This window comes from Orbicella franksi, chromosome 11 (genome assembly GCF_964199315.1).
Source record: "Orbicella franksi chromosome 11, jaOrbFran1.1, whole genome shotgun sequence".
Classification (NCBI taxonomy): domain Eukaryota; kingdom Metazoa; phylum Cnidaria; class Anthozoa; order Scleractinia; family Merulinidae; genus Orbicella; species Orbicella franksi.
Genome location: NC_138155.1, coordinates 23,861,277 through 23,872,968, shown reverse-complemented (window position 1 = coordinate 23,872,968; position 11,692 = coordinate 23,861,277). Strand labels below are relative to the sequence as shown.

Genomic DNA, 11,692 nt, shown 5'->3' with positions numbered 1-11,692 from the left:
CAGCCGCAATAGTCTTGGGCATTGGCCTCTTTAAAATTTAAAAGTTTTAGACCATAGCCGCTTTCCCTATAATTTTGAACACTTTGACGTAAGAAAGAAAAATATATACACTATCCAGGTCCTTCCTTCAGCGCGGTATCATGTGTACATTTCATGATATAGGCAGCCATTACATCAATTTTAAAAAACAGCAAAATGCCTTTCTGTGCCTTGAAAGACATTCTTTCTTTACTTTTTATCTGTTTCAATCAATTTTACACATGTCTAAAAGATTTTACAATTTTTTCCTGTTACTCAGTTTCTTGTTACTTTGTTTCTCTGTTTAGTAACACCCCGTGAATGGCCAAAGCTCACAATGACAGTTTCATTTACCATATTACCATATAAACAGGGTGTAAATTTCCTTTCCTTTCTAGCACCACTTGAGGTGCAATACACATGAATACCTGGTCTGTGATTCCATGCTTATCTTATCAGTTAGGTATGATTTGAAAATAAGGTTGACCCCTAGGTAATGAACTCTCTCGGAATCTTGATTTCCAGATAACGCCATCCAATTAAGCAAGTGGCCAACGACGGCTTCAAGAAGTGTTTTTCCTTGAACCATTCACCAATAAAATCATAATTGATAAGCCACTTACACTACAGAACAAGAAGTAATAAAGAGAAAGGTAAAAAGAAGACTGCAAAAGGTATTGCATATGTGGGCAGCAATGTTTTATTATGACCTTGTGTTTGCCAATGGCATAAAAACAAAGACTATTATAGTAATAAAATTCCTAGTAATCCCCTTCTGAATCTCTTCAACCCACTTCTGGCTTTGAACAAGGGCTAAACCTCACAATGATGGAAGTTTCATTTACCATGTTACTATATTAACACAGTGTATATCTCCTTTTCTTTCTAGCACTGCTTGAGGTGCAATACAGGTGTATAAATGGTCTGCGATTCCATGATTATCTCACTTGCAAATAAAGTTGACCTATAGGTTAAAAACTTACTTCATTGCTAGGGGTGTATTACAGGTGTGTACATGGTCTGTGATTCCATGCTTATCTCATTACTTAGGTATCACTTGCAAAGAAAATTGACCTCTAAGCAAAAAACATACCTCCGATTTCTCTGTATCTTTCGCCCACGGCAATCAATTTTTTTCTGGCTTCCATCACATCAAGACGAGCTTCTGATTTCCCTAACAAAAAGAATCGTAATTGATAAGCCATTTAAATCACAGAAGAGTCTTGCACCAGCAGTCCAACTTTTAATTGTTTTAATTCTAAAAGATCATCGTTTGGATTGGCTAAGGTCTTTTGACTCGGTTCCCATGGCTTAGTTGCAATTTCTTCTTTCTTCACCTTTCTAGTTGCCATCGTAAGTTGATGTCTGCTCTGAGGTGGCTAAATCGAATTTGTGAGTAACAATACCGTTCAACTTTGAGTGACCAGAGCAGCAGCACAATTAATCCAAAAGAAAATCGAACATTACTGGTGTGCTAGAGAAAGATGAAAGTCTCAAATGGGGTACACTTAACCAGGATCTGAGTTACCATAGCAACAAAATGACGCCATGCCCCATTTTACATAACACGGAATAACTTGCCACCAGGGATAATTTTGACAGTACGCAGTCGGGATCTCAGACTTGACATAGTTGTCTTAACAATGGCAAAATTTAACAAAAAAAATCCATCAAAGCTTTTTCGAGAAAATTACGACTGAAGTTTCAAGGTGTCAAAATACAACAAAACAAAGCCGTTTTAAATGTAATTGTAAACTATGTCCACAAGACTTGACTAAATGGTATTCTGGTCTTAAATGAATCTTATAACATCTAATTACCTCGAGTGAAAATCTCAGACAAATTGCTCTGCTTGAATTTCAGAAACATTGCCTTGAATATCAACTAGTGTGGGGTGTTATTTTGCTTTCTATCAAAAATTGCCCCTAAAATTACTAAACTGGGAGACTTGGTCCTTGACGGGATAAATTCATATTCAACGTAATCCTGGAGTTTCAAATTAATTGAAACATTTTAAGGCTACTATTTTTCAGTGTCTCCTCAGGAAAATATTGCGCTGATCTTCACTCATGTTGTTTCTTGTCTGCATTATAATGTTCTTTTGTCTCGAATCACCATGCTATTGTACATTTCTGTATATCACGAATTCATAAAACGAGCAATTACTTTCCGGCGCTTTTCCAGAGCATGCTAAAATATCCCATGCTAGCTCTAATATAGCAATAAAATATACGTCTTGCTTACGTTAATCTTGAACATAAACAAGATATCAGGCATAGTGATTTTCCACTTGCACTAACCACTCATATATGTTTTAGCATGCTACGGGACAATCGCCGGAAAGCAATTGTGCGCTTTATCAATTCATGATATACAGAAATGTACAATAGCATGGTGATTCAAGACAAAAGATCATTATAATAAAGACAACAACCAACACCAGTGAAAATCAGCGCAATATTTTCCTGGGTTGATGCTGAAAATAGCAGCCTTAAAATGTTCCATTTAATTAGAAACTCCTGGATTGCGCTGAATATGGATTTATCTCATTGAGGGCTGAGTTTAAAAGAAATTCATCAAGAAAATTTTTTTAATATTTTCCTCAGTGTAAAAACATAGCCAAGTTTTCACAAAAAAGCAAAATAGCCACCTTATTCAAGTTCATATTTTTCGAAATCAAATGAAGCGATTTTGTTCCACTTTGCAGGAAATGTGGTTCATGTGTATAAAAATAACGTGCTCCAAATGCGCTTTCCGTGAGCCCGGCAAACATATACTGGAACGACTCGATTAGATTTGTTTCATGTTAACAGTCGAAAACTTCAGCAAAAGTTTTCTCATAATCACTCACATAGAATTTCTTTAAACTCGCTACACATTAGGCACACTATCTAAACTACAAGTACAGTAGACAGTTTAGAAAGAAAACCCCCAGATTTCAAGAAAATCAATCGTGAGTAAAAACAGCAATGACGTCATTGGATTGCTATGGTAACTCCGATCTCGATAAAATACACCGCACCCGAAACTTTGGTCTATCCCTAGCAAAAGTGTGGATATCAATCTCCTACATTATGTTTTAATGCATTGTGATTTACACACGTATTTTAAGTTGGAAGGTGTCACTATTGAAAAATCCAATCGGGCCACTTTAAGTAATTCGACCACTGCAACCGTCCGTCAGGTGAAAGATTTCCTTTCTACCAACTGACAAAGATGATATGTATAGCATCAAATTTCAGGTTTCGAAAACTTTCCACGGTGATCCGCCGCAATAGTCTTGGGCATTGGCCTCTTGAAAATTTAAGAGTTTTAGACCTTAGCCACTTTGCCTATAATTTTGAACACTTTGACGTAAGAAAGAAAAATATACACACTATCCAGGTCCTTCCTTCAGCGAGGTATCATGTGTACATTTAATGATATAGGCAGCCATTACATCCATTTGAAACAGCAAAATGCCTTTCTGTGCCTTGAAAGACATTCTTTCTTTACTTTTTATCTGTTTCAATCAATTTTACACAGGTCTAAAAGATTTTACAATTTTTTCCTGTTACTCAGTTTCTTGTTACTTTGTTTCTCTGTTTAGTAACACCCCGTGAATGGCCAAAGCTCACAATGACAGTTTCATTTACCATATTACCATATAAACAGGGTGTAAATTTCCTTTCCTTTCTAGCACCACTTGAGGTGCAATACACGTGAATACATGGTCTGTGATTCCATGTTTATCTTATCAGTTAGGTATGATTTGAAAATAAGGTTGACCCCTAGGTAATGAAATCTCTCAGAATCTTGTTTTCGAGATAACGCCATCCAATAATAATCCCCCGTAATCCCCTTCTGAATCTCTTCAACCCACTTCTGGCTTTGAACAAGGGCTAAACCTCACAATAATGGAAGTTTCATTTACTATATTACCATATTAACAGAGTGTATATCTCCTTTTCTTTCTAGCACTGCTTAAGGTGCAATACAGGTGTATAAATAGTCTGCGATTCCATGCTTATCTCACTTGCAAATAAAGTTGACCTATAGGTTAAAAACTTACTTCATTGCTAGGGGTGTAATACAGGTGTATACATGGTCTGTGATTCCATGCTTATCTCATTACTTAGGTATCACTTGCAAAGAAAATTGACCTCTAGGCAACAAACATACCTCTGATTTCTCTGAATCTTTCTACGGAGGGAATCATTTCTTTTCTGGCTTCCATAACATCAAGAAGAGCTTCTGATTTCCCTAACGAACAAAATCGTAATTGATAAGCCATTTAAATCACAGAAGAGTCTTGCACCAGCAGTCCAACTTTTAATTGTTTTAATTCTAGAAAATCATAGTTTGGATTGGCTAAGGTCTTTTGACTCGGTCACCATGGCTTAGTTGCAATTTCTTCTTTCTTCACTTTTCTAATTGTCATCGTAAGTTGATGTCTGCTCTGAGGTGGCTAAATCGAATTTGTGAGTAACAATACCATTCAACTTTCAGTGACTAGAGCAGCAGCACAATTAATCCAACAGAAAATCTAACATTACTGGTGTGCTAGAGAAGGATGAAAGTCTCAAATGGGGTACACTTAACCAGGATCTGAGTTACCATAGCAACAAAATGACGCCATGCCCCATTTTACATAACACGGAATAACTTGCCACCAGGGATAATTTTGACAGTACGCAGTCGGGATCTCAGACTTGACATAGTTGTCTTAACAATGGCAAAATTTAACAAAAAAAATCCATCAAAGCTTTTTCGAGAAAATTACGACTGAAGTTTCAAGGTGTCAAAATACAACAAAACAAAGCCGTTTTAAATGTAATTGTAAACTATGTCCACAAGACTTGACTAAATGGTATTCTGGTCTTAAATGAATCTTATAACATCTAATTACCCCGAGTGAAAATCTCAGACAAATTGCTCTGCTTGACTTTCAGAAACATTGCCTTGAATATCAACTAGTGTGGGGTGTTATTTTGCTTTCTATCAAAAATTGGCCCTAAAATTACTAAACTGGGAGACTTGGTCCTTGATGGGATAAATTCATATTCAACGTAATCCCGGAGTTTCAAATTAATTGAAACATTTTAAGGCTACTATTTTTCAGTGTCTCCTCAGGAAAATATTGCATTGATTTTCACTCATGTTGTTTCTTGTCTGCATTATAATGTTCTTTTGTCTCGAATCACCATGCTATTGTACATTTCTGTATATCACGAATTCATAAAACGTCCAATTCCTTTCCGGCGCTTTTCCAAAGCACGCTAAAATATCCCATCCTAGCTCTACAATAGCAATAAATTATACGTCTTCTTTACGTTTATGTTAAACATAAACAAGATATCAGGCATAGTGATTTTCCACTTACACTCACAACTCATACATGTTTTAGCATGCTAGGGGACAATCGCCGGAAAGCAATCGTGCGCTTTATCAATTCATGATATACAGAAATGTACAATAGCATGGTGATTCAAGACAAAAGAACATTATAATAAAGACAACAACCAACACCAGTGAAAATCAGCGCAATATTTTCCTGGGTTGATGCTGAAAAATAGCAGCCTTAAAATGTTTCATTTAATTTGAAACTCCTGGATTACGCTGAATATGAATTTATCTTATTGAGGGCTGAGTTTAAAAGAAATTCATCAAGAATATTTTTTAATATTTGCCTCAGTGTAAAAACATAGCCAAGTTTTCACAAAAAAGCAAAATAGCCACCTTATTCAAGTTCATATTTTTCGAAATCAAATGAAGCGATTTTGTTCCACTTTGCAGGAAATGTGGTTCATGTGTATAAAAATAACGTGCTTCAAATGCGCTTTCTGTGAGTCCGGCAAACATATCCTGGAACGACTCGATTAGATTTGTTTCATGTTAACAGTCGAAAACTTCAGCAAAAGTTTTCTCATAATCACTCACATAGAATTTCTTTAAACTCGCTACACATTAGGCACACTATGTAAACTACAAGTACAGTAGACAGTTTAGAAAGAAAACCTCTAGATTTCAAGAAAATCAATCGTGAGTAAAAACAGCAATGACGTCACTCGATTGCTATGGTAACTCCGATCTCAATAAAATACACCGCACCCGAAACTTTGGCCTATCCCTAGCAAAAGTGTGGATATCAATCTCCTACATTATGTTTTAATGCATTGTGATTTACACACGTATTTTAAGTTGGAAGGTGTCACTATTGAAAAATCCAATCGGGCCACTTTAACTTATTCGACCACTGCAACCGTCCGTCGGGTGAAACACTACTATAGTAATAAAATTGCTAGTAATCCCCTTCTGAATCTCTTCAACCCACTTCTGGCTTTGAACAAGGGCTAAACCTCACAATGATGGAAGTTTCATTTACCATGTTACTATATTAACACAGTGTATATCTCCTTTTCTTTCTAGCACTGCTTGAGGTGCAATACAGGTGTATAAATGGTCTGCGATTCCATGCTTATCTCACTTGCAAATAAAGTTGACCTATAGGGTAAAAACTTACTTCATTGCTAGGGGTGTAATACAGGTGTATACATGGTCTGTGATTCCATGCTTATCTCATTACTTAGGTATCACTTGCAAAGAAAATTGACCTCTAAGTAACAAACATACCTATGATTTCTCTGCATCTTTCTAGGGAGAGAATCAGTTCTTTTCTGGCTTCCATCACATCAAGACGAGCTTCTGATTTCCCTAACAAAAAGAATCGTAATTGATAAGTCATTTAAATCACAGAAGAGTCTTGGACCAGCAGTCCAACTTTTAATTGTTTCAATTCTAAAAAATCATAGTTTGGATTGGCTAATGTCTTTTGACTCCGTTGCCATGGCTTAGTTGCAATTTCTTCTTTCTTCACTTTTCTAGTTGTCATCGTAAGTTGATGTCTGCTCTGAGGTGGCTATATCGAATTTGTGAGTAACAATACCGTTCAACTTTGAGTGACTAGAGCAGCAGCACAATTAATCCAACAGAAAATCGAACATTACTGGTGTGCTTAACCAGGATCTGAGTTACAACAGGAACAAAATGACGCCATGCCCCATTTTACATAACACGGTATAACTTGCCACCAGGGATAATTTTGACGGTACGCAGTCAGGATCTCACACTTGACATAGTTGTCTTAACAATGGCAAAATTAAAAAAAAAAATCCATCAAAGCTTTTTCGAGAAAATTACGACTGAAGTTTCAAGGTGTCAAAATACAACAAAACAAAGCCGTTTTAAACGTAATTTTAAACTATGTCCACAAGACTTGACTAAATGGTATTCTGGTCTTAAATGAATCTTATAACATCTAATTACCTCGAGTGAAAATCTCAGACAAATTGCTCTGCTTGACTTTCAGAAACATTGCCTTGAATATCAACTAGTGTGGGGTGTTATTTTGCTTTCTATCAAAAATTGCCCCTAAAATTACTAAACTGGGAGACTTGGTCCTTGATGGGATAAATTCATATTCAATGTAATCCCGGAGTTTCAAATTAATTGAAACATTTTAAGGCTACTATTTTTCAGTGTCTCCTCAGGAAAATATTGCGCTGATCTTCACTCATGTTGTTTCTTGTCTGCATTATAATGTTCTTTTCTCTCGAATCACCATGCTATTGTACATTTCTGTATATCACGAATTCATAAAACGTGCAATTGCTTTCCGGCGCTTTTCCAAAGCATGCTAAAATATCCCATGCTACCTCTACAATAGCAATAAATTATACGTCTTGCTTACGTTAATCTTGAACATAAACAAGATATCAGGCATAGTGATTTTCCACTTGCACTCACAACTCATACATGTTTTAGCATGCTACGGGACAATAGCCGGAAAGCAATTCATGATATACAGAAATGTACAATAGCATGGTGATTCAAGACAAAAGAACATTATAATAAAGACAACAACCAAACCAGTGAAAATCAGCGCAATATTTTCCTGGGTTGATGCTGAAAATAGCAGCCTTAAAATGTTTCATTTAATTTGAAACTCCTGGATTACGCTGAATATGAATTTATCTCATTGAGGGCTGAGTTTAAAAGAAATTCATCAGGAACATTTTTTAATATTTGCCTCAGTGTAAAAACATAGCCAAGTTTTCACAAAAAAGGAAAATAGCCACCTTATTTAAGTTCATATTTTTCGAAATCAAATGAAGCGATTTTGTTCCACTTTGCAGGAAATGTGGTTCATGTGTATAAAAATAACGTGCTCCAAATGCGCTTTCCGTGAGCCCGGCAAACATATACTGGAACGACTCGATTAGATTTGTTTCATGTTAACAGTCGAAAACTTCAGCAAAAGTTTTCTCATAATCACTCACACAGAATTTCTTTAAACTCGCTACACATTAGGCACACTATCTAAACTACAAGTACAGTAGACAGTTTAGAAAGAAAACCTCTAGATTTCAAGAAAATCAATCGTCAGTAAAAACAGCAATGACGTCATTGGATTGCTATAGTAACTCCGATCTCGATAAAATACACCGCACCCGAAACTTTGGTCTATCCCTAGCAAAAGTGTGGATATCAATCTCCTACATTATGTTTTAATGCATTGTGATTTACACACGTATTTTAAGTTGGAAGGTGTCACTATTGAAAAATCCAATCGGGCCACTTTAAGTAATTCGACCACTGCAACCGTCCGTCAGGTGAAAGATTTCCTTTCTACCAACTGACAAAGATGATATGTATAGTATCAAATTTCAGGTTTCGAAAACTTTCCACGGTGATCCGCCGCAATAGTCTTGGGCATTGGCCTCTTGAAAATTTAAGAGTTTTAGACCTTAGCCACTTTGCCTATAATTTTGAAAATTTTGACGTAAGGAAGAAAAATATACACCCTATCCACGTCCTTCCTTCAGCGAGGTATCCTGTGTACATTTCATGATATACCCAGCCATTACATCAATTTAAAACAGCAAAATGCCTTTCTGTGCCTTGAAAGACATTCTTTCTTTACTTTTTATCTGTTTCAATCAATTTTACACAGGTCTAAAAGATTTTACAATTTTTTCCTGTTACTCAGTTTCTTGTTACTTTGTTTCTCTGTTTAGTAACACCCCGTGAATGGCCAAAGCTCACAATGACAGTTTCATTTACCATGTTACCATATAAACAGGGTGTAAATTTCCTTTCCTTTCTAGCACCACTTGAGGTGCAATACACGTGAATACATGGTCTGTGATTCCATGCTTATCTTATCACTTAGGTATGATTTGAAAATAAGGTTGACCCCTAGGTAATGAACTCTCTCGGAATCTTGTTTTCGAGATAACGCCATCCAATTAAGCAAGTGGCCAACCACGGCTTCAAGAAGTGTTTTTCCTTGAACCATTAACCAACAAAATCATAATTGATAAGCCACTTACACTACAGAATAAGAAGTAATAAAGAAAAAGGCAAAAACAAGACTGCAAACGCATTCCATATGTGGACAGCAATGTTTTTTTATGACCTTGTGTTTGCCAATGGCATAAAAAGAAAGACTACTATACTAAAAAAATTGCTAGTAATCCCCTACTGAATCTCTTCAACCCAATTCCGGCTTTGAAGAAGGGCTAAACCTCACAATAATGGAAGTTTCATTTACCATGTTACCATATTAACAGAGTGTATATCTTCTTTTCTTTCTAGCACTGCTTGAGGTGCAATACAGGTGTATAAATGGTCTGCGATTCCATGCTTATCTCACTTGCAAATAAAGTTGACCTATAGGTTAAAGACTTACTTCATTGCTAGGGGTGTAATACAGGTGTATACATGGTCTGTGATTCCATGCTTATCTCATTACTTAGGTATCACTTGCAAAGAAAATTGACCCCTAAGCAACAAACATACCTCTGATTTCTCTGAATCTTCCTAGTGAGGGATTCATTTCTTTTCTGGCTTCCATAACATCAAGAAGAGCTTCTGATTTCCCTAACGAACAAAATCGTAATTGATAAGCCATTTAAATCACAGAAGAGTCTTGCACCAGCAGTCCAACTTTTAATTGTTTTAATTCTAGAAAATCATAGTTTGGATTGGCTAAGGTCTTTTGACTCGGTCGCCATGGTTTAGTTACAATTTCTTCTTTCTTCACTTTTCTAGTTGTCATCGTAAGTTGATGTCTGTTCTGAGGTGGCTAAATCGAATTTGTGAGTAACAATACCATTCAACTTTGAGTGACTAGAGCAGCACCACAATTAATCCAACAGAAAATCGAACATCACTGGTGTGCTAGAGAAAGATGAAAGTCTCAAATGGGGTACACTTAACCAGGATCTGAGTTACCATAGCAACAAAATGACGCCATGTCCCATTTTACATAACACGGTATAACTTGCCACCAGGGATAATTTTGACAGTACGCAGTCGGGATCTCAGACTTGACATAGTTGTCTTAACAATGGCAAAATTTAACAAAAAAAATCCATCAAAGCTTTTTCGAGAAAATTACGACTGAAGTTTCAAGGTGTCAAAATACAACAAAACAAAGCCGTTTTAAATGTAATTTTAAACTATGTCCACAAGACTTGACTAAATGGTATTCTGGTCTTAAATGAATCTTATAACATCTAACTACCCCGAGTGAAAATCTCAGACAAATTGCTCTGCTTGACTTTCAGAAACATTGCCTTGAATATCAACTAGTGTGGGGTGTTATTTTGCTTTCTATCAACAATTGGCCCTAAAATTACTAAACTGGGAGACTTGGTCCTTGACGGGATAAATTCATATTCAACGTAATCCCGGAGTTTCAAATTAATTGAAACATTTTAAGGCTACTATTTTTCAGTGTCTCCTCAGGAAAATATTGCGCTGATCTTCACTCATGTTGTTTCTTGTCTGCATTATAATGTTCTTTTCTCTCGAATCACCATGCTATTGTACATTTCTGTATATCACGAATTCATAAAACGTGCAATTGCTTTCCGGCGCTTTTCCAAAGCATGCTAAAATATCCCATGCTAGCTCTACAATAGCAATAAAATATACGTCTTGTTTACGTTTATGTTAAACATAAACAAGATATCAGGTATAGTGATTTTCCACTTCCACTCACAACTCATACATGTTTTAGCATGCTACGGGACAATCGCCGGAAAGCAATTGTGCGCTTTGTCAATTCATGATATACAGAAATGTACAATAGCATGGTGATTCAAGACAAAAGAACATTATAATAAAGACAACAACCAACATGAGTGAAAATCAGCGCAATATTTTCCTGGGTTGATGCTGAAGAATAGCAGCCTTAAAATGTTTCATTTAATTTGAAACTCCTGGATTACGCTGAATATGAATTTATCTTATTGAGGGCTGAGTTTAAAAGAAATTCATCAAGAACATTTTTTAATATTTGCCTCAGTGTAAAAACATAGCCAAGTTTTCACAAAAAAGCAAAATAGCCACCTTATTCAAGTTCATATTTTTCGAAATCAAATGAAGCGATTTTGTTCCACTTTGCAGGAAATGTGGTTCATGTGTATAAAAATAACGTGCTCCAAATGCGCTTTCCGTGAGCCCGGCAAACATATACTGGAACGACTCGATTAGATTTGTTTCATGTTAACAGTCGAAAACTTCAGCAAAAGTTTTCTCATAATCACTCACATAGAATTTCTTTAAACTCGCTACACATTAGGCACACTATCTAAACTACAAGTACAGTAGACAGTTTAGAAAGAAA

General features: G+C 36.1%; 1 protein-coding gene across 24 annotated transcripts in view; it reads right to left on the bottom strand.

Annotated features, from left to right (window-relative positions):
- The window catches only part of LOC145460421 (uncharacterized), an 83,070-nt gene that overhangs the window by 19,661 nt on the left and 51,717 nt on the right, over positions 1 to 11,692 (bottom strand). For 14 of the 24 annotated variants that reach the window (XM_081445207.1, XM_081445211.1, XM_081445220.1 and 11 more), the window contains 4 exons: positions 9,859 to 9,939; positions 6,631 to 6,711; positions 4,180 to 4,260; positions 1,112 to 1,192 (listed from right to left, as the gene is read on the bottom strand). The exons of 2 other annotated variants lie outside the window; for them this stretch is intronic. In XM_081445207.1, the coding sequence (XP_081301333.1) occupies positions 1,112 to 1,192; positions 4,180 to 4,260; positions 6,631 to 6,711; positions 9,859 to 9,939 (324 nt within the window). The remainder of the gene's footprint in view (positions 1 to 1,111; positions 1,193 to 4,179; positions 4,261 to 6,630; positions 6,712 to 9,858; positions 9,940 to 11,692) is intronic. 8 more of the 24 variants (XM_081445215.1, XM_081445224.1, XM_081445230.1 and 5 more) reach the window with 5 other exon arrangements.